At 38.4% G+C, this 25,043-nt stretch overlaps 1 protein-coding gene and 1 long non-coding RNA gene across 2 annotated transcripts in view; one reads left to right on the plus strand and one right to left on the minus strand.

The window, feature by feature from the left end:
- Window positions 1–25,043, plus strand: part of LOC139128380 (uncharacterized) — a 75,379-nt gene that overhangs the window by 26,694 nt on the left and 23,642 nt on the right. The gene's annotated exons all lie outside the window — the stretch shown is intronic.
- Window positions 6,605–8,470, minus strand: LOC139128392 (glycosylphosphatidylinositol-anchored high density lipoprotein-binding protein 1-like). The gene is made up of 4 exons (XM_070694169.1): window positions 8,433–8,470; window positions 8,194–8,317; window positions 7,820–7,913; window positions 6,605–7,572 (listed from the first exon to the last, which is right to left on the minus strand). Exons 1-4 carry the CDS (start codon window positions 8,468–8,470, stop codon window positions 7,439–7,441), a joined length of 390 nt encoding a protein of 129 aa, XP_070550270.1. The 3' UTR covers window positions 6,605–7,438.

Consider the following 25,043-nt stretch of genomic DNA (forward strand, 5'->3'; position numbering starts at 1 on the left):
AATGTGAAAGAGGCTCCCCATCTAACTATCCTAAATGTTTTTGTGTCGAGTTTGTGTTTGATTCGTTTCGAAAATGTGTTCCTACATTCTTATCCGATTGTGTGTGTTAATAAAAATGTTTGTTTCGCTTTGGATATTTGTAGAGAAGTTTGGATTAGTGTGTACGGTAATGTTTTGTTTGTGTGTGGGAAAGCTTATGGCGAGACGCAGCCGGACCTATGTTGTTACAAAAGTTGATAGAGTCGCCCTTTGACGCTTGCGTTTCGAAACCCGGTTGTGGTTTCTCATCAGTCGCGGTGTAGATTCTTTCCTTAGTTTGTGTTTGTGAAATTTATTTTAATGCATTTTAGTGGTCTTGCTTTTCGATTAGTGGGGCAAGTATATTAATTTTTGGTCACGTTGTGAGTCCGTTTGGTGGTTCAGTTTGTTTGTTCTATGTTTCTGTACTTCGGTAAATTTTGTTTTGACTGGTGTGTCTTTTAGATTTTTGCGGAGGTTTGTGAATTTTTAGGCAATAAGTACCACTGGGGGTACGGATTTTATGTTTATTGGATCAAGATACTCACAAGTATCCTGGTTGATGTGCTTGTTCTCGTACATTTTGATTCATAGTTCGTTACTTTGTTTACTGTTTGTTCTGGCTTGTTGTGTATAATACTGAGTGTTGCGTAATTGCCTTTCGCATTCGAGTACGTAATCGTTTGTGTTGACAATGACGAAAACCCGACCCTTGTCGAGGGTTTTTTTTCCCCGAAATTTGTCTATTGTTTGCAAGCTGGTTTATCGCGATTCTTTTAGCACGCGACATGTTTTGTTTCCTTGTTTGAAAGGGTATCTCTAGAAGTGCGAGTTTAGCAGCTTCAGATAGCTTTCAAGTTTTTGGTGTTTGTTGTTTGTGGAGCCCAATTTGACTTTTCTTTGAATTTGTGTTGTTGCGATTGTTTGTGTCTCACGATGTAGCGTAGTCACATTTTACGACTTTATTTGTTGAAATCCTGAGGTGGTTTTATTCTGTTTGGTTTTGTTGGCGTCCGAATTAATTTTAAGGCCTTTGCCTAGTACTATTTTTCGGAGTTTCATAGTTTGAGCGATGATAGGTTGTTGTTGAATTTCATGTTGTTGTCGGCTTTTCTTTGGAAATAGCTGATTTATTTCCACGGCCATTTTTTCTGTCACGTTATTTTTATGTGTACGATTTTTGTTATTTCTTTTAAGTGTTTGTGTGTTCTATGTCATTTTATGTTTTTTTGGGGTAGTTCTCTTTTTGGAGTGTTTGGTGGCCCTGAAAAGGGCCGCTTGGTATGGGTTTTTGTTAGCGCTTGGCGCGTTTGTTTTGGCGATGAGCCTATAGCTTTTTTATGCTTCTTTTCGCCGATTCGATGTGCTTGGTAAGTAGGTGTTTGCCGCCTTCTTGTCACTGTGTGTGCGTACATGGACAGTCTGCATAGCCCTTGAATGTGGTCTCGATTTTGATCAAACCATGGAGGTACCTCCATGATCAAACTTACAATTTAGGAGTATATATCAAAACTGATAAATGATTTATGTTTTCACATGGGTTCACAAAAAGTTTCGCCCCGGTGTTCATTTTTGGCCCAGGAATTCCATCTACCCACTCTTTACAGAGTAGTAAGCTTAGTGGGCAAGTAAATATGGATGCGCCGGTGCGATTCAACGATCAACCTGTATATCGCATCGAAAGTCAACAATTTTACGGCACGGACTATGATTTTATAAGTTTATACACAGTCCCTCGTGGATAGAGAGACTGTGGTTTATATAAAAATTATAAGGCGCGGGGTATTATATATTGACTGATTACTGTAGCTATAGATAGGCTACATTCAGGACGGGCAGCGACGGGCAGTAATTAGTAGGCAAAACCACGGTCCCTCCACAGAGGGACCGTGGCAAAACAGGTGGTTTTCACCGTGGGCAGAACTCGGTGCAATGATACTGAACATTAATAGTTAGCCTGTCACCTTGAAGGTAATGCTGTAGGTGAAACAAGTAAGCTTACTTCAAACGCACGATGGTACAAACATTCCTACCTCCATGGTACAAACAACACCACAAGTTAAACGTACACATAGAAATACACGCGTTCCTACGTTGTGCCCACCCGGGCCACGCGATTAAAATATGACTGACACTGCTGGATAGTGTTAATTGGGTCGGTAAACAGTCAACTAATAGTTAATTGACTACCTGGGTGATTGGCAGGTCGTGTCCAACGACGCATATGCAAAACAGGCCAAAAGACAAAAGCCCCCAAAGTTATTGACAGCTGGCCAGGGGTCACCATGAATACGTAGTGAAGCTTCACTACGCAGAAAACTGCGTAGTCAAGCCCTTCTTAACCGGTCAAACTCTCTCGGCATTTTCCGGCATGGAAATTGTTTGGTCATATCGTAGACCCTCGAAAAAAACTATGGTCATGTGAGGTGGTGAAATCTCCGATATTGGATATTTACCCATCGTTTTAGATAAGTTTAGTATCGTATAATTTAAATTAGACTCGGATTCCCAGATATACATCGATTATTTGCTCGTGATTTGACAAGTATAGTATCGTCTAGTATCGAAGTCAGAGCCGAAATGATGAAGTCGGCATGGCAAGATCTGTGAGTTCGCAAATCTCCGACATAAAGATCGGACATTTGTCTCGAAATCGCTGATAAAAATCTGTGATTTTACATGGACCAGACGTGCTCGAGACACGAGGCGAGTCATTCTAGTAACGATATTAGGGTCCCCAACGCCGATAAATATTGAGTAAATATCTGTGATTTCACAGATCCAGCGTGTCGAGACGTAAGGTAAGTCACTCCAGAATTGCTAGGTATCGTTTACCATAAATACATGTAGTCTCCAAATCGCCGACATATATATCAGCCTGAGGTAAAATATCAGCAATTTCTCAAACACGGCGTGCCACAACAGAAGGCAAGTCATTCTTGTATCATCTAGTATCGATATTAGACCCGATATATAGATTGTTATGTATGACGGAAATATGTTGGACGTCAAACTTCGATACTAGAATGTTAATGTCCGATATTTAAACATTGTGCAAAGTACCGTCATCATTGTATTTTGACCTTGATGGTCATTTGCCTTGGTCACTGTAAAGATTACGCTTACATTTTAAATTTGTGAATCGTCTTTTAACGTGGGTTTCGACACTTCAGTATTATTTCTGTTCATCACTGAGTTGCCCTAATTTTTGTATTCCCATTCTTGAATTTGGTGGGTCCCTCACAGAGGAGAAGCCAGAGTCGTTTTTGGAAGAGTCAAGAGTTGTATTAACTCCATTTATGTGTGATCTGGTTTTTGTGCTGCCAAAACCTACCCATCCCTGTTCGGAGTTCCGGATGCTTAGCATTTCAGTGTTTGGACGACATATTTCAAGCCCAAACCGCTGCACATTTCAGCTTGTATTTTGTGTGTGGATGCATCCTTGGCTATTGATGGAATTTTGTTCAAATGAAGTCTGCATTGCAAAAATTATGCAAATGGGCTTACAAAATGTGAAAATGGTCAAGAATTAATATCTCAAGAACCGCTGTTTTGATTGCTTTGAAAATTTGTGTGCAAGTACCTTAAGTAAACCTTATACACTTTGATGGATATTGTGAAGATATCCTTAATTTTGTATTTTTAATGAATTTTTGATGATATTATTCATTTTCAGTTAATTAAAAATCGTCAAGGTTGTAAATATATTTCCTGTCATTGTGGCGTTTTGTAATACCAAGGGATGGAACATTTGATATTCAGGAGGGGGTAGGGTCTAGAAGATTGATGAGGTAGCATGACTTTTTTACCAGATCCCTTGTACATTTTTTTACCCACTCCCACCTTTTCTTCTTATCAAACCTCTGTCTGTTTTTTGTTGTTGACATTTGCTTATGTATTTAGGATCTGCTTGTCCCATGGCTGTAGAAATTGATATGCATGTTCCTAAAGATGACCTCCAGTACCTAAGTTGGAGACCTTATTTGTCATTCTTGGTTTTCCTGGTTTAAATATTTCTCGAGGGACCAATTCAAACCGAATGTTAGCACACTGTCCTGGACGGTATTTTTTAACACTGGGATCAGTTGCCCCAACTTTTGGTTTTGATAGTCATCTTCATTTGAAGGAATTAAAAAAGAATGAAAGAATTAAAAGGCACAAAACAGTTTGATGTTAGGATTTGAAGAGGCGTCTTTTTTATTTTTACAATCGCATATTCTTGGCCCCAATACTGAGCGCGGGGTAAAAAATCTCCACTATATTTGGATTTGACCTGATGATCGGACCAGTTAATTTCCTTCAGGGCCAGTTACTCTTCAAAGTTGCTGGCCCGCTTGGCCAGGTGAGATTTTGCGTGAGTTTTGCACATCATCATGTGGCCGTCGAGTGTGTAACACCTGCCCGCATACTTTTACTACCAATTTCATTCAGGGCCCGCGTGGTAGAGTCAATGTTTCCGGCGTGTTCACATGCACGTCGGCTAATATCATTTACTGCATCAAATGCAAACGCTGCAGCATGTTATATATTGGCGAAACAAAGCGTCGCCTAGGCGATCGCTTTGCTGAACACCTTCGCACTGTGACCGACAACAAGCTTGCATACCCCACAGTACAATAAATTACCCACAATTCTCTTTGATTTGTATCCATGAAGGTTACTTTTCTAAAAACTTTTTCAGTTCTGCATGTAAGCACTAATGTTCAGCATCAGAATAATTGTTAAATAATATCCAGTAAAAGTACGTTTAGAAATTTCAGCAAAAGTTTCAAAATAACCATTAAACAACCATGGAAGTTATGTTCTGCAGGTACTACAAATGCCATACTTTTTAGGCAGCAAGTTATGACGAATCAAAAAATGTCCGATTTTACACTAAAGATGTGCCTTGAGTAGTTGGCATCCATTGGCTCCTTGCATTTGCAGCGTAACCTATCCGATTTGGATCAAAGAACTCTAGACTTTTCGAACGTATACAAATTCAGTTCGGGGAGTGGAAAGCTGAATCGGAGCCAAGGTGATGTGTGTGAAGACAAGTAGTTTTGGAAGTTTCCATGAAAATGCCACGTTGTAGTGTAAATGAAGGCACTGAAAAGAAGCTTCTGCTTTGATTAAGCTTATTGAATGGGTAATCATATTACAAGAAGACAATCAAGTGTTTTTGAACCGTTTATCCTTCACAATTTTGGGTAGCCGCAGCCTGCAATACAAAGAATTCAGTTTCGTTGGCCTTCTTGAAATTGCCAATACTATACGTGTGATGTCAAATGATATTTTTGAAAACCGAATCGAATTTTAGTCCGAATTAGAATTCCTTGCCAACGATATAATTCCATATTGTATCCTGCATATTGTATGAAAATATGACCTGTCTGTTACTCAAATGATGAGTGACAGCATACCAAATTTTGACTCACAAAAGTAATTTGGTGAATTCACCAAATAACAATGGATTTGTCGCTTTGGGTCAATCTTGACGGGTGCGGCTAGCTGGCAGAGTACGCTTACCCATTCCGGACACCTGGTACCACCACTATTTCGTGGTTCAAGATGACCCCATTGCCTTTGTCATTTTCAATATGTTCCTTGGACCTGGTAAATTTCTTAGTTACCTTGAATGATAACGATTATTGGACCTGATTTGATGTCTATTGTATGACGGAAGGCTAATTACATGATTTTTATTAACTTAAGGAAGATAAACGAGATGTTTCACAAAAAACACGATTGGAACTAATTTGGGATAATTGGATGAGAATAATTATCAGGAAAATATAACGAAATCGAAATTTTTACAGCTGAAATTTTACAAAATGATAGAAAAGTGTAAAATTTGAAATATTGTTCATCGAACAAAACAACGAAACACAACGATTATTGTATACCCCTTTCATCGGATACATTTCCATGAAAAAAATTCATTTTTGTGTAAATGTACTGAGAAGAAGAAACGAGACAAAATGCTTAAATTTCTCTAATTGACAACTTTTGAGTCAGGGCACTTTTGAAATGCCCCTGACTTCTTCGTGAATTCAAAGCTTCATAAACATTAAATTGAGTCAGGGCACATTTTAAAAGACCCTGACTCACTTTTCTGTAAATCAATCGAAAAGCTTCATTTTGGTCGGGGGAAAAGTGACAAACTGAGATAATTACTAGTGTTTCAGTAATGAAGAAACTACAAAGTCTCATATTTTCGTTCAAATATGAATAATGTTCGTATGTTTTGAACAATATTGCATTAGATACTGTCATGCACTGATTCTTACTCATAAAATTTCAACAGCATCGTAAATTTTGATAAAAATTTTAAAACCGATAAGCAAATATGGTGTAATATAAGACAAATTTCTAAAATTCTTAAGAAAATGTGCCAATCCAATTATTCCCAATTTAGTTCCAATCGTGTTAAAATAAAATGTGTGTAGATGTTATCAAAAGTTAGAGTAATTGTCATTATAATACATTCTACTGACAGAGAGATCAATATCAAATATTGGCATATGTATTCTCCTAAAACTGAATGCAGCTTGAGGCACATATCATGGTAAAGAGATTTCCTTGACGACAAGACGTAGCAACCAAATCATCTGAAAGCATGAAATTCTTTTTGCGTGTATTAGCATATAATCTGAAGTAAACAGGAGTATCGGCATTGCAACATGAATTATCTACTGAGATCCCATACTGCCACGTGTTGGGTGATGGTTTTGTGACGATCTTTGTTAACTTTCGAAGAAATCGAAGTGACCAGAATTGAATTTTTGCAAGACCAAGGCCATGGTTGTCTGAGGTATACTATGATAATGAGCATGCATGTACTGTCGCCTGGAACCATCATGACTGCTAGTACTGTACATTTAAAAAAGGCGTGGTTATAGCGTCAATAAGCTTGTCTTACTTGGAAGATCTGAAACCATAGAATTTTCCATCTCAATCGGTCCCCAAACATCGTCACAGTTCCTCAAATGCAGTGACAATGTTATCATAAGAAGTTAGGAACTGAAAATATATTATTGCGTTGCAGGAAGCGTTATATCTTTCTAGAAGAAGACCCGATTTCGCTCTTTGTCTTGAAAATGATGTGTACACAGTACATAACTGCTGGTACACGAAACCTTATCAGAGGGATTCTAGTGTCATGGTAGATCTAACAGGCTGTCCTCAAACACCCTATTCTATCATTCCAGTGGGTTAACACAGTTCTGGTCTTTGCTCTCCCATCGAGTGGGAAGACTTTTAAAGTGTACAATATATATCAATTTAGTTGTTAACTATTATATTATTTTGAAGACTTGCTGATTTGAAACAGGCGAAGTCTCCCATAGCAGAAATCCTCTTGTAAGTCTTGTCTCAGTTTCGCGCGCGTCATAGGTCGACAACAATGTCGCACTTTTTCCGTACACTAGACACTACACGTTTATGGATTTGTCATTAGGATGGAAGATACCGCAGAAGTTGCCATGACGATGACAGAAGCAATCACATGACCAGCGCTGCCTTGATACTTGTCTGCATTGCAAAGTATTGAATCGCAACACGATGTCACTGTGCCTACGGAGAGAAAGGGAAAAAAAGAGAATTACTAGTAAATGCTTGCGACATCTTTGTACATTCAGAACTTCACTAATATAGTGAAAGAATTTAAGGAATTACGACATACATAATAATTATCGGGTCTGAAAAACTACCAAGACGATAATGTGAACGTCTGAATTAGCTCAGCAACAAAACGGCTTTCTTGTTTGTCAGCTATGATACGTCAGTAATGTTGACCATTATGATATACAAATAGACATACCTGTACCATCGAAGGTTTCATCATACGCTGTACACACAGGATTACATTCCCTGATGACCTCAGTGACATGTTCATCCACATAACTCACCTTTGTCTACAGGTATAGGAAATTTTAAGAAGATTAACATGAACACTCACTATTGTACTCTGTAGTTTGCCCGCCATGAGCGTGCCTTTCTATTAATGCAAAAATAATATGAAAGTACGTATACGTAAATACAAACATGAACATACATACATACATACATACATACATACATACACTACATACATACATACATACATACATACATACATACATACGGAGTCTCCCACATATACACATGCACAAATTTCACACACATACATAAATTTCGAAAAGTCTGTCAACTTACAGAACATTTACTACAGATTGATTGCACAGATTCAACAAAAGTGGCGCTGTTTGGCTCAAGACAGCTGTTATCGTGTGGATATGTACACACATAGCATCGATTGGCTTGATCAGAATTGTGTAACCTGAAACACAGAGACGACAGGAAAAGGCCGCGTATTCAGCTTTGCGAAGGAGAAAAAGGCACAGTAGAAAATCTATTGCATCTGTTTGAAAACGTATTAAGTGAAAGTTTAAAACATGGCCTTCACAAAGAGGAGGGGCCGTGTTTGAAACATCAAGTTAGTTCAACTTCTATTTCGGCGAGTCCATTTGGAAAGCGAGAAAAAACTTGATTGCATTTCTGTGAAAAAATAGAATTCTCAAAGATAAAGGTATTGGGCGTTTAAAGGTCAGTATGATTAAGTCTTTAAAATTCATCATGATGTGACAATGCAAGTAATCTTGCTTTCCTGTTAATGAAATTCCAAAGCGTTTTCGATATGGATTGGTGCAGTCTCTGTCGTTGTCAAGAATGTATTTTGAAATCACACATTGGGCTATTTGAAGTGCGTGATACTGCAGTCTTTCTTTTTGATCTTTCTCAAATACCACACATTGAAATAAATTACTGTGTCGCAGATACCTACTCAACACCGAAGCATCCTGATTATTGCAGAGATTTTCATTACAACAGCTTGTCTCCGTCCCTGATGATGAAAAATAAGCTTACATCGTGAAAATCTAACGGTGACTCCCGCACTTAACTAAACACCAAAGTATGAAACAAAATCAATGTTAAGATAGGCAAATGTACATTATGAAACAAAATTCATGTCAAAATTCTGTAATGTAGTATTCAAATATCTACAATTGCATGGATGTGATTCGGATCTGAAAGTCTGTATTTTGTAAAATGTCTAGCGATTTGGTACAAACCATGTGATAGCATACCAACGGAACGTCTACCGGTACTCTAAAATGAGAGAATTAGGTTATAAATGTTTGCTTGTAGCCTTAAGCAAAATATTTACTGTGAATTGGGTCCTTCCAAAAACAGTATAGTTAAATGTTTGTCGAACAGGTACTGGTGTCATGCAGCAAGAGGTGTATTGTGTCATGCAATTTGATTTATAGCAGATGTTTCTGATAAAATGGGCCTCCATATGGCACATATTGATATAGGACCTGCCTGAAGTCATACTGAATTGGCTGTTTAATCTTTGTGTTTGTTTAAAAATCAAAGTTATTTTTATATCATCATATGAAGAAGAAAAACATTCATTTATTTTTGTGACATTTACAATATTCAACAACAAATATACGCTTTTCTGGGAATCTAACTTTGGAGCTATTGACGACAGTAAATCAAGCGGATTGAGAACATGTTTCGTAGTGTTGCTGCCTTTTCCGTGCATTTTGCAAGAGAAGTCTTGTTGTTAAGAACAACTTTTTAGGAAACTCAAGCAATTTTGAAATAATCTTCATCTGTTTGCTCTTCTTCCCCATGTAAAGTAAGTCTCTAGTCGTCAAGTTCCCCGACACTTACCTGATCCCAATACAAAACCTTTCCCTGTCTCTCTGCATGGGTTTCCACAGCCACGAGTGACGGCCGTCAGGTGATTTGCAACGTATTCAGCAACAGTCTGTCATAAATGTTTGAGGTCTAAAAATTAGTAGGGTTAAGTATTCTATTGATTAAAAGTACATCTTAAATAAAGTCCAGAAGATGACAACCTTAGAGAAAGAAGGCATTAAGGTAGATCGCGCCTCGGGTACAGATATTCAGACTCTAACTTTTACAATTCTTTTCTGATCTACCACTTGTAGGGGCTCATTTTGAAGCTCCTGGAGAGAGAAAAACTTTTGCCAACTTAGTTTTCGAACCTCGAAAATTATTTGATTTGTCCTCCACAGAGTTGACACAGGGATGGCAGCCATTTTGAATTTCAAATATCGGTAAATCTTGGGTAATTTGTTTATGTAGTACAGACATTTTCACGATGACCACTGATTTTTATTCTCGATTTGAATGAGAACAGTTGAATGATTCCTTAAGGAAAGATTGAGCAAACGTTTAAGTCTTTCACTTTTAGGCCCATACTACCTTAATATATGTTGCCAATATCTTGCAAATGCAGCCGGGTGTTTTTATTTCATGGAATCAGTGAAATTGAGATATGGTGTACTCAAAGATCTTCAACCTTACAAAATCACATAATAATGCACAGGCGAAGTAGGCGTTATTTGTGTTGATTTTTCCTGTTTGATCAATTAAATCATTAACATGAATGTTCACTCCCCAGGGTTTGGTTTGAAGCAAACACGTTATATTTACAAATACCTACAAAATTTGGAGATATTACGAAAATCTGTCAAGAATAACTGTATGGCTGCGAGTCTCGTATTTTGCCTGAACCAATTATGATTACCATTGACTTTATTGAGATGCCTGAAACACGTTATCTATAGCACCATCGCTGAGAAGACCGTGCTTATAAAACGTTTACGCTACCATAATCGCACCGCTTTAGAGAACTCTGACAAACCTAGGGAGTGATATAATGTTTCTTCATCTGAACAACTACTGGGAATTAATTGTGATAAATCGAAATTATTCGATCAAAGTTATGAGTTTGTCCGAAAATGGTCCCATCAAAACAAACAATATTTGACTGTCAGACTTCTTGTCTATCCATGCCCAAGTAACTGGTTCGACCTGGCCGTTCATATTAAGATGAACGTATACAGTTGGGTTAAGTGTCTTGCGATTATGGGTATGCATGAAACTTGCGTTACAAAAATCAGTACTTTATACTTGTAGTTATCTGATGTTCATATAGGTATAGCCATTGGACACTGGTGACCTATTATAATCTACGATACTATTCGAACATACTGTTGTCGGTTTTGTAGAAGCGATATTTTGAAAATAATGATAAAATACACGACTTCCCAAGGTATATTAAAATATCAGATGTTGATGATATAACGTTTACACATAATTCGTGGTTGGTAAGGGTTTCACCGTGTGTAATCGGAACGCGTTATGTGGCATGAGAGGTCGGACAAGCTGAAATATTCCCAACGACGGTAATAAAAATTGTGTTTCTGCACGGCAGTGGAATCGAATCTTAAACTAAGGACTGTAGATATTATTCTATTTTAATGTCATTTTTATATTGGGCGTAAGTGTATGTTAACTTTGTATCTATCATGTACAATATATTATTTCTTGTGATACAATGGGATACCTTGTGAAAGGCACTAATACTGCACGGCCGGCCAGAAAAAACTATAGACAGTAGAAGCGAATATCTCGCTTCTAATGTCTATGATAAAAGAGAAGACAATGAATATTCAGAATATAAATCGAAACAAAGCAACAACGACAAACATTTACGATACAACCATTCGTCATTTTATAAAAGGAAATGAATATACTCAGAAATACAATTTCCATTATCACACCGAGCACAATCGCGTCAATGTATATACGGTATACACGTCACTTTTGTCATTCGTGACTTTTGTCATTATTGTCATTCGTTATGTTACAATGAACATTCGCCGTGTTCGGGTGAGTTCAACGAATTTGTGCCATCTACAAACTTGAAATAAGTATCTCCATAGCACGCACAACAAGTGTGAATGCCGGTGACAGTTTTCCGGAATCTCCTTTAAATTTTACAAAATTCGCTTGGCCTACAATTTGCAGGTGCTCATTTTAAAGCCTCTGGACACTTTCACCGTCTTTGTTTTGGTTTGTTTTTGAACATTGGAAAATGTGTTTTTCTTGTAGCGATAACACAGGGATGGCGGCCATTTTGAATTTCAAATAACGGTAAATATTCGGTAATTGTGTTTGTGGTATCAAATTTGCACGGTGACCCCCGATTTGTATTCTTGATTTTGAAATAGAATGGTTGAAAGCTTAATTGAAGAAAGTTTGAGCAAAAATTTAAGTCTTTCATTTTCGAGGCGCGAAGTACCTTTATCGTGCATTAACGTGTATGGTGCATACAAGGATACATGCACAGAAATGTTTTCTTCCTATTTGCATATATGTTATCATAGTCTATCTTGTAACAGCAACATGGATGAGTTTCGATAGAGAACATTTTATGTAAATACTGTATGCAACCGCCTACGCTGATATATTTTTAAACAAAATACGTGCATATGTCTGGGCCCCAGTAAGCTTTGATATTGCGACCGAGGCAACCATCAGGAAAAATGTTCAGCAACTCGTACCTAGCACTGCCAAGCACATGATATAACATCAATGTCCTCACCGAAGTTCGCACAGTTCTCGTTCGACGATGACTTCGAGTCACAGCTATAGCAGTCCAGGCTAAATCATCTTGCTAAAATGCAAAGGACAGTACGTCAACCAGAAAGCAGCAGGAACTGATATGAAAATAGAAACGTACGGCTACTCACACAGCTGTCGTGTGACAGCAGCAACCGCCATATTTGTGACAGCAATGATTGTGGTCGTCCCCACACACACACAGCATTTGATGTTCCCCAAGCGAGTGCCGTGGTGTAATCAGCGGTTCTGCACAACATTATGTATGGTTATTCTTTATTATAAACCTGTAACACCATTCGCTTTTGCTCAGTCTACCTAAAACCACGCACCTATGAGGTCCTTTTCTGTTATCATTTCAAATTATTATCGATGGGAAAATGTCGTGTCTTAATATTCCAGGAAGATAGCACAAACTGCCGTATGTTTAATAAATATCTCATTGCTATTACATCCCAACAAATTACTTACCCTCATTTCCGGACGATACATGGAAAATGTTAAGCACAGTAACAGCGAGTGTTAACACAGATAAAGCGGTGTTAAGTGTATAAGATGTTGCCACCTGACGTATCTACCTGACGTATGCTACACCTAAAACATTACCTCACATCAGTTTCGTGGCTTCTCTGATTTGTCGTTGAGCACACACACTATCAATGACAAGCCACAGACCAGTACAATGTACTTACCACAGATGACTGCCAAGAGCAAGATTGACATAGAAGTCTTCCGCAGCAGGTCCATCGTCACAATCGCTGTCGTCTGGCGAAGGAAAATAAATACCAGTAATATAACATTTCAGACACTAAAACGTAAATGTATGTCAGGGAAATTGTGTACAGGAAATTAAAAGGGATCGTTATGTCCTATTAGACTTACTAATTCATGAGTAGAATGATTTCCGTCGGCAATTACACTCAAGATCCGCGCGCCCCTGGTAGGTAAACGGCTGATAGGCTAACTGATTATTCGTAACGGCTAAGTGATGTGTTGACAGATGGGTCAGAACGTGGGGACGAATCACGTGGTGGCGTAGGCTGACGTCACATTTGTTGACTCCAGTAACGGTAACAGATTTTATGGACTACCTACATTTTTAACTTTTATTTTTATTCTTGCTTTTATAATAGAACCGCTACCCACTTGGATAAATAAGATAACGATGTTGAGAAAACGGATGAGTGTTCAGTTTAGAGGAAGATATGCGCATCTGTCTTCACACGTATACATGTACACATGTGCATGTATTTACTTACTTAAAATACACACATTTCAGTACTCCTTACACAAAGACAAACAGACAGACATGACATATATACAGACACTCAGACTGATTGATATTCATACATGCATATTATTTACATTCATATAGATAATAGATAAATACATACTGCTCTTGGGAGAGAGAGAGAGAGAGAGAGAGAGAGAGGAGAGAGAGAGAGAGAGAGAGAGAGAGGAGCTTCTTGTAGATCTTTTTCCTGAATAGTGAAAAAAATGTGTATTTAATATCCTTCTAATTCTCATGCTGCCCGGCTATGATAGATATACGTTCCACTTATCATCCGACTGTTTCACAGAAGAGCTAATACTGGCGATTCAATTAATTATACCTCTATACATTATTATAATGTGGGCAACATTGCGAAAGGCCACAGTACTGGAGTAACGTTGCATAATTATCTAGTCTGACAGCATGGGAGACAGCGCCCTCTATTGGTCATGCTTATTGCGCCAATCTTTTATTTGAGACCAGAAGTCGTGGACAGCTGTCTCCGTTTCTTCATATTTTTATGGTATAACAATGAACACATCGGCAGCAGAACAACAACTCCTAGATCTAGGACTAGAACCTTCACCAAGTGGAAAACAGGCCACAGCAACTCGACGAAAGCCAGCGACAAGAAAAGCTGGGAAAGGAAAGCTGGCCACCATGAGCACAAGGAGCAAAATCAAAATGGCTACACCCCGCCCGAATGGCGGGAAAGGTACGGTCATCAGCAAACCTACTCCAGTCGCATGTACAAGAACAGAAGGAGAATTGTTGAGACTTGAGAAAGAAGAATTGGAGGCAGAAATAAAAACGTTGCAAGAAAAAAATGAAGTGGAGGCCTTAAGACGGGAACTTGAGAAATTACGCACAGCAAAACGGGAGGAGCCGGAGACAGCTGCACGCGACACGATTTCTGGCACTAAGAACCTGACGTTACCGGACCTCCGACACATGGCGCAAGAGGACTCTCATCTACAATGGTCCCTGCAATCAGGTCTCCCATGGTGTCAGCCAGAGCCAGGCGGTGTTAACTTCAAGCAACACATCGACTCTGCAAACCTCAAGTCCCCATTGGGAAGTATGATGGCGACCGGCGCCAACAAAGCAGGTACGTTGAAATCCATGCGTTTCTACACGAGGTCTGATTACGTACAGGCACAGGTTTTGTGGCCGCACATGTTCGTACGACCGAGAACATTTACTTCCGCAACACCAAAGTACGACGATCTATCTATGGCAGAGTTTATGGAGGGGAACTTAGCAATATTGCAATCAGCTACCATTCCTGACTCCGAAAAAGCTATGCGATTGCAACATTTGCAGGCCTTGATGAGAGATGCGGCCATGTTCCCTTGGGACGCAGTATTGAAATTCCATGGTGCCTATCTCGCTGATATGGAGACTGGAGTGAAGACATGGGAGAGCGACATAACAGATCTGAGAGAGCAATACTTGCTACCGCGTATCGGGGAAGTTAAAAGGGATAATAAAACGACGACTTCGTCCGGAGGAGGCAAACAGAAGAAGAGAGACCAAGTCAACGTCTGTTACAAGTTCCAGAACGGCAAGTGTGAAAAGCAGGAAGAGTGCACATTCAAGCATTAGTTCTGTAACTTCATGCATTTGTGAGAATACTATGTACGTTAGCTTTTCTACAGTGTTTATTATTCTCCTGTAAGGGCCTGCAAGAGCCTCTCTTCCAGTTACCTCATTAAAACATTACAGGCTCTTGCCTACTGACTGCCAAACTAGTGTCCTTGTCAGTTATTTCACTTCATAATTATGATTAAAATGGCAAAATCTATTCAAAGTGAGAGTCGTTATTAATGAGCTACTTAATTCTTGACCTCGCTTCACTGACATTTTACAATTATCGGTAGTAATTTTCATCATAGTAATTCTGATGAGATTCTCTTCTACATTGAACTGTCAATAGCTTCATTCCTTCTTTATGTACAATTGAACGATTACAGGTTAATGTCTGCTATTTCATTTATGGTAGAATGCGCCTAGGAGACAGACATTCAAACTCCACTTTTCCTCAGTAGATTTCTACTTTTCGGGGATCATTTGGAAGCTATTTGAGAACGTTTTCGCGGTATAAGTAGTGTGAAAAATGAAAATTTATTTTCCAACATAGAGTTAATACAGGATCGGCGGACACTTTGAATATAAGGAAGGTAAATTGTGTAATTTGGTTATCTTGTTCCAAAATAATGAAAGATGACCCTGGTTCTAATCCTGAATTGGTAAGAAAAAGGTCGAAACTTTACTATAAAAAATCAGTAAAAGTTGGAGTATTTCAGTTCCGCGGTGCATGTACTAAATCAAATTCAAGACCGATCATTACACTTCAGTGTGAATAACTGCAAACATTACCAAAATCGGCACAAATAAATTTGTTGTTTTTCCAAATGCAGAGGAGATTGGTCACGTGTCATTTATATTATATGGAAGATAATAATACAAATAACAAGGGTAGGCTGATGATTTCTAGTATGACCTAGGGATGGTGTTCATGAAGGTAATATTCATTGAGCGCGCCTAGGCAACCACTCCACGACAATTTGTTTTGCACACAAGGTTCCTCGTCGCGGAAAAATCGCTGTGTCACGTGACTAAATGTCAGCACATGACGATTATCGTATAAAATCTGAGGTGTAATACAGGCCGATACTTTCACAGACCCATGAATAAGACAACCGATATGGCGACGACAAAAATAATAAACATTACCACGACCATCATCATCATCATCCTTGCAAACACATTTGAATAACAAGAACACGTACCTATCCTTCAACGTCCAAAATTTACAATGGAGATTAAAAGGAACAAAAACTCTTTCCATTGATATATGCTATATATCAATAATAACTTTATAATTAGTTCTTGGATGTGTAACGTGTACATCATGCGCATGTTTGTACTGTCATACCGAGGTGCATTATATGATATGGCGCCAGTTAGCCTTACAGCTTGAAGGCAGGGTGGTATCCATAGATGAGTAGATATTTTTCCTGTCGTCATCATGATGTGAAACAGAGCAGAAAATGAAGACAAGCTGGAATCAACAACGGTTTCGCCGCTACTTACAAGTGGTTGCAATCATTGTGATTATATCACAATTTATTGAAGGTAAAATGGTCATCTACACCTTACATATCTGTTTTTCTTTACAATTCTTGGCCATGTTTATCTTTCAGTGTACACACTAGGGTTATCGCTTTACATTTTGTATTTTGTTAGTCCCCAGTTTAATGATGCCATTTAATTCGTAGCAGCGACAAATTTGGGCTCACCAACGCGTGTGTGTCAGTGTGCCCGATGCATGTCCGATGTCTAGCTTATCTGATGAAAAACCTGCGTGTATCATGTTTTGATCTTTCAGCCACATCATCGGCAATTTCATCAACAATGAAAATCCTATTCGATTCACTTTCATCTGTGATAGCACTTCAATGGCACATATTTATCCCCTTATGGCTATGCTGCTTTACCATTTTGTTGCATTTACAAAACCGCTATATGAAAATGAATGCATGCGTACGTTTCAAAAGTTCACAATACTAAATACTATCAGTTAGCTAGAAACTTATCACCTTCTTTGTGACATTTGATATGAAATTATGAAAATTAACAAAGCGTAGCAAACAAATATTCTGTAAATATACTGCATTTTTTCTGAGGACAATTCTAGGAAAGCAATCACTATAGCCTGTGTGTAGTTCGCATATTCATTTAACTGTGTGTTATTCTACATTTTTTCTACCAAGGTAAAGAGTTAACGGCTTTCTCGTAAACCTGTTTTATTCACTATGAATATAATTCACGGAATTTGAACAAAAACGCTGTTACTCTTTTCACTCTAAAACAAAGCCAAATCAATTTTTTATAGAGATAAAAAATGCAATTAAATATAGAACAGGGAAAAATTTTGACTGAAAATGTGCTTTTAGATGGAAAATCAAAATGGGTGTGGTCTTGAATAGAGATGGCCATACTTCATTCGTCACAAGGACAGGTTCAAAGCTTCAGGTTGTTATCAGTTGCAGGTAAACAGATATGGCGGAACGACCTGCACTGCGGAACACATTTCCCCCTTTCTGATGGTAGCTCATCACAATGTAACCCAAATAGTGCGTATCCCTGCTGTTCACCATATGGTATGTGCGGTAGCAGCGGTGAACATTGTGACTGTCCTACTTGCATAGACTATAGAGGTGAGTAGGCCCAGAACCATGGGAGATTTAAAACGGAAATTCAATACATTATGATTGTTAGATTTATACGTCCGAAGTCACGGATGTTACAAAATAATTGGTAGTTTTAGCGATGATGAATAATTCTGACACTTGCTTGGTGACACTCGGGGGAGTGGTGCTTCTATATATTTTGAATTAAATACGGAAATGTTTTCGAATGTTACGTGTACATTTATAAATTTCCAAAAATTGCAAAACGTAAAAGGTTACCCATGCAAATGTTTTAAGGAAAATATGGAAAAAAATTATATCAGAAACATTTGTGACATGTACCTTTTTCTTGTAAAACCTCAATATATTACATTTGATATCTGCAAGCAAGCAAGTTTTGCTTTGAAATTATGCATTTACAAATCACTCAACAAATCCCTGAACTACGTACTTTCATTCATCAAAATGCCGTGGCATGTGCAAGACATACTATATGTAACTTTGTATAGAAGCTGCTTGCCAAGCGTTGACAGTAGATTATGGACGCTATGTACATACATGTTTTGTTGTCAAATGGTTATTAGTATATTATTATATGTAGACCAATGAAACTTTCTCCTCCAACCATGCAGCTGTCTTGCCTACTGAGATAATACCTCCTACACATATAATACCTGGCTCTGTGATGATAATATATGTTACCTCCAGCATAGACTGGTCAACTTATACTGCTAGTGTCATGATGGGACCGTGGTTTGAATATAGGCCTAGATAAATGAAACGTTTTTAGATAAGTTGAAAAAATGAAATAGTAGGCTTCGAGATAGTAGTTTTTTTATGAAAGAAGAGAAGGGTATTTTTGGCACTGGAACAATTTCTCGGAAAACTGTAAAATCTAAAGATAGTACGTTTTGGATGGCCACTTGCTCGATGATAATGCAAAACACTCACTGGGACAACCCAGTTTCCATGGAAGTTTTCATTGTAAATGTAGTAAGGTCCGTATAATGCATATTGCTGTATGAAAAAATGCAAAACGTAATTGGCTACCCATGTAAATGTTTCAAGGAGGATATGGAAAAGTATTTAAATCTGAAACATTTGTCTGTGACATATATACTTTGCTCGTAAAAGCTCTGAATATATTACATTTGAAGGATGTAAATGTTTCAAGGAGGATATGGAAAAGTATTTAAATCTGAAACATTTGTCTGTGACATATATACTTTGCTCGTAAAAGCTCTGAATATATTACATTTGAACGTAGTTATCTGAGTGTCATAATGCGCTAAATTGGTACTGGGCAACTTTGTTTGTTTGCAGGTAGATTAATTTCTAATGAGAGTGTAAAGGAACGTACAAATTATTCTACTACAGAACTACTTGGACTCGAGCGAAAGAAGTCTGTGAGAGTGATAATGCTCATTTGCCAAGGTTTCGTGACCAGGAATCCCTTAGGAGCATTTCGTCATTAGCATTCTACTTTTATCATCCAGGTACAAATCAGTAATTTCACTGAAATTTCTTATCCATCAAATTATCTTTACATTATTGCCATGTAATTGAGATGTTTGGCCACACGACGTATAAACAATTGGCAATCCAAGTTTTACTTTGTACTTTCCTAACATTCCACTTTTGTGGCATTATTTCCCGCCGTGAATGCGTAGAATGAATGTGCTCAAACAGATTCAGTATCCGTGATATCAGTGACAATTATCACTTTTACTATTCATACTTCCGACGACTGCTCGACCAAGTTAAAAAAAAGTTATAAATATGGTCAACGATCAACAGATATACTGGAGAAATTTTCTTCCAATCTTCCTTGGATTTGTAACATGGCCGCAATAAAAAGAATGACCACAGAAATCTGAAGTGTAGTTTTAATCAACCGAACTCCAAAGAAGTGGTCGTTTTGTCACAATCACATTGAAATATGCTGTTCAACCCCAAACCCCCAAGTTAATGCATCTCATATGATCAATAAATTGTGTGATTACATCTTTCTGTGAAATATCGACTTAATTTTGATTACCTTTGACCACCTGCTAAATATTCTCAGTGAAGGGGTTTCTGGCTAAATCAGGTGGTAATTGGAAGAATATAAAAACTGAAGGTAGAGAACGAATTTGTTATGATATTACCAGATCTCTTCAATTGTAATGAGACACCGTGTTATGTGGGGCAGTTTATCAAGCAAGCGTAGAAGTATCAATAACACAAAACATAGGAATAACACCGTTGTTAGACTTGCTCCAAGTCTGTGGGCATATAAATATTAAGGCACAATAAATTGATAGAATAAACTTCAGCAGACTGCCTCATTTTATCGTGGGTAAACGTGTTGGGCGTTGCCTGCCTGCAACTGCAGCCAAGAAAATCAACAAGGGACGGGGGCTCATGTCGCGGTGAAAATATTCAAGTTTCAAGCAAGACGGGAGAGTAATTACTTCTAGATGATGTGAAAAATAATTTAGAGCGTGAAGTTAGCTATATCCGTACAGTTTACTAAAATGTTAACATTCAATGTTTACTACGCTTGCAGACCAGCTTGTCTGCATATCAGTCCAGTTCAGCACAGCAGCTGCTGCAGTACACAGCCTGCCCATATGGCTTGCAATTTCGAATCTCGATGCCTAAAATAGATCACGGTAGATAGTGCCTCGAGGAGAGATATTCGGTCTCTCAAACCTAAACTGTCGACAGCCCCTCGTGCCCTCAGTCTTTTACACACCGACGTATCCACATTGGCAAGTGCCGTACAATTATTATGCTTTGCCATACAACCAAGTGCTGAACGCCAAAGGATATTTTTCGAAGGCGCACCCAAGCGAAACGTCCTAACCGCACTCCTCAATGGCACATGGGGCTTTCGACAGTCTATCAACCACTTGCTGGGCTCATTTTGAAGCTCATTGAGTGATGAACGTTTTACTGGTTTAGTTTTGTGGAAGTCGTCAATTTATTTGAGTTAACAGGGACGATGGCCACTTTGAATATCAAGATTCTGTAAATAGTGCGTAATTTGTTTCTATGGTACCAATTTTGAGCAGTGAACCCAAAATAACATTCTTCATATCGAAATGGAAGTTTAAGCAAAAATTTACGTCTTTCTATTGCGAGGTGCATACTATAATAATGTGCTACATTTTATACCTTTAAAAGGGTTCTCCAATCCATTCAATGTTATCTTGCAGTTTTTTAGTTACGGAGTGTCGCTGGGAAATTGCACTGATTAGTTTTTCACAAAAATAAGCTTGGCAACGAAAATATGCCATATTTACTATAAGGAAGGATAGAGTGCGAACATTGAACAGCTCAGATCCAATATCAAGATGTCTCGATTGGCATGTAGTTCATGTACGTTTTTCTACCGTTTTATTATTGAAAACGATACCTCAGACTACGTGTGGATTGATGCCAACGACAGAGAAACTGAAGGTCACTTTAAACATTCGATGGTTCTGAAATGTGCATACAACTGTGGGACATTGATGAACCAAACGACATGAACGGCGAAGACTGTGCAGTAATACGGTAAGTCTCTACTCTTGTTAGCCTATAAGTTTTTTTGACTATTCCATCGTTGAAGGCGGCCAGCCTACTCACGCTTCATGACCCCTTTATTCGATTCCGATGCCTGTCTGTCTAAAAGATACCGTCTTCGACAAAGTCTCATTATCAGTTCGTTGCCACTCTTAATTTGGAGGGTCGTTTTCGAACGACTGCGCTTGCCCAGATCTCAACTCGATTACGTCACTGACTTCAAAGTCTTCGTGTTTGCTTTGGGACATCGGCTAATTTCGGCCTTTGTTTTAACGCTATGCAAGGCCAAGTTAGGAAAAAATCGGTCATGGTTAACCTCGTGACTAACCTCACTACAACATCATGGCAGCAAGAGAGCATGGTAAATAGTAATTTGCCAACTTTTCGAGCTTTCTGTTTGACGTAGTGCGATCGTCACCTCAATGTTTTCAGTATCGGCAGTGACAGGTCAAGCACCTGCAGTTCAAAAAAGTCCCATTTTCGCGTACTTATGTGTTTGTGAGCAATGTCATTCGAGTTATTCAATCGATAAATATAGATGAACAAAGGATGGCAATGTCATTAAGCTACGTTGGCGGGGGACGTTAGGGACATTTTTCAAAATCGGTTACCCTTCCAAATTGAATTCGTTTAGCCTGGTCAAGCCAGCGAAATTGATAAACGCCGAACTGTGGATGGTTCAAAGACTTGGAAGTGCAGATTTTTGATAAAGAGCTATGTTTATTGACTGAATGTTTCAAAGTTGTCTTTCCCGGGGTTGATGCATTTGACAAACTTCATAATATTATTTCCAAATACCCACACTAGGGTAGTACGTGGGTAGGGGCTGACATTGACTTCGTACTTTCCACTGTCCCTATACACTCCCTCCGCCTGTTCTCGGCCAGTATCTATTCTCGGCCAGGGCATGAAAAAGAGTTCCGTAGTTAAACCACTATCGTAATAATATGTTGAAGCTTCAGCATGCTCGATATACATGTTTTAATACAGATACACTGCTGTAACTAGTCAAACACGTGTATGACCTAGACACATTGGGCATGGAGTAAAATCAGTTACTTTGCACGTCGCCTTCAAGTTCAACTTAATTCGCATTCCGAAACTTCATCATTTAGTACATACAGTGATAATACCAATGAATTGTCCCCGGGAATTCACCAATGAATGGGCGCTCAGTTATGAACACAGAGGAAAATGTACGGCAAAGCTAAACTTGAGGTCTAAATCGGCTTGAAATTGGTGTGTAAACAACCTATTTATCTTCGCTAAGTGATCGGTCCCGGCATTATTACCACTTGCCCGGCTGCACTGTGGCCGGTCACCGTCCATTTCGAGTGAGTAAAGTTCAATAGTTGATTTCCGCTGTAATCTGTGTGACGTAATCGGGATTGAATAGGCATGCGCGTATCAAAGTTCACGAGGTCGTACAATCTGCGATTGCGCGAACGAACCTCGGAATTAAGAGTGGCAACGAACTGATAATGGAGGGAGTCAGCGTTTGAATATTTCAGTGCTGCAGCTTTCGATTTTAAACTGACATATGAAAACTGTACGTAGCATATCCACTTTTCTGTTAGTTTGCACGTAATGGCATTGAAAGGGTTAGGCGTTTCCACCTTGGCATCACAAACAATAATTACATTTCACTGTAAGAAACATTGAAGTTATCGTTGCGTAAGTGTAAAACTGGCTCAGTTGGATTCATCAAATAATGTTAATCAGAAAATATAGCGGCTTAAAATGTAAATTAAAACATCAATGTTATCGTCGCCCTAGATGCAAAAATCTGCAACAGATAAAAATACTCTTTCCTATTCCGAATGACATAATAGGAGAAATAATTCCTATTATGTTACGATAAAAAGGATCTTCATATCGTTAGGCTTAATAGTTACCCGGGTTCTTAGCTAATTATGGGCGACCAATTAAGGGTATTTTATTCGTAACTTTGCTTGTATTGAACAAGTATGAAGTTGAAGTAGCCCGTTCCGTTACTTAGATCTCTGTCAAAACCTTCAAGCAGAGGCCCTTTGCCGAGAATCTCTAGTTTTTGGACAGTTTTATTGGACCATTTGGACGAACGCCTGGATCAGTCTCGCATTCTATAACTATTGTTGCGCTATGCAGTCAGACGCACGGTCTCAGTCACGCTCGATGCTGCCATTTTACATTGATAACCAACGTATTGTTACACATGTCTTATGAAAATAGTCACTACTCTGCCCGTTTTATACCCCGCACAAGAATGTAAGATGTAAAAACATTATAATGCTAACACGACTGTAAGGCATGTCAGAGCTGAGCATCATCCTCTGCTTGGCGTCGGACAATAGGCTGCACTAACTTTTATAACTCCATAACATATTTATTATTACGATGAATTCTATTGACCAACAATTAAGTAAATTCATATTCAGACAGGAATTTATAGATATAATAGTCTCAGATACAATTTAAAATCAATTAAGAAATTTAACCCGTGTGATGAATCGGCAACACAAGTCAAATGGTATAGTAAATTTTGCAAAAGATTCGGATCCATTACATCATTTTCCATACGATTTGTACAGGACCTCACTGACATGGAACGACGAACGCTGTGAAAACCAATATCCTTTCTTCTGCCAATACGAAGAAATTGATTCTGGCGTATTTAAAAGTAAATATTTCAAAATTGTTTTCCTGACGTTAATTATTTCTAATTTTGAATTTAGGGGATGGATTTTGGAAAATCGACCACTCTTGGGAACAATGACATTCGAATTGAATCAAATATCAAATGGCCTCACACGACAAAAACACACATCAAGGATTGTAGGATTTTTGCTGAACTAGTTTGAAGGCGCAAAATTGTTTAATGACAAATGCTCTCTTACGGCAACACGACTTGGTACAATTGCGAACGAAATCTGACAAATAAAATTGGACTGATAAATCCATACATACATAGCCTAAGCGTATGCTTTAGTATAGGCCATCGAATGCATGTGCTTGATCTTCCAAAGAGACTGCAATTAACAGGCCAGTTGCGATGGTTAGTTTTAAAGTAATTTCGGTTGCCTTTGATGCTTCAAAATATTTTTTGAAAGACATCTGCAAATGCCCTGAAACCACCGCCTTTCAGTAGACTATAACTTACATTTAACTACTAACAATACCATTAAACCAGCCTTAATAACCATGTTGTGTTGTCCATCCCCACAGTCCGGCTGTGATCAAATTGTCGATACTCTAATTGTGAATATGAATAAGTCTGTGCGGTTTCAACCGGATTTATGTCGAATTCCTGTTAATATTTTGGAAAACAGATGACATGGTTGACCTTGGTGGTAACTTGCATTTGTCCAGATTTGTTTCAACTTCAAACTATGCTTATGATTATTGTTCGAGTTATGGAGGAGTCTTATTGAGAATACCCGATAAAGAGACAGCAAGATATGTATCAAACCTCCTGGAGACCTATTTACTATATCATGATGATATGACTGTTGGTGAGTACTCGTGTGCATGTAAACGATAAAAAGAGAATGTTCCAAGTTTTA

The sequence above is a fragment of the Ptychodera flava genome, unplaced genomic scaffold (assembly GCF_041260155.1).
Source record: "Ptychodera flava strain L36383 unplaced genomic scaffold, AS_Pfla_20210202 Scaffold_51__1_contigs__length_905262_pilon, whole genome shotgun sequence".
Classification (NCBI taxonomy): Eukaryota; Metazoa; Hemichordata; class Enteropneusta; family Ptychoderidae; genus Ptychodera; species Ptychodera flava.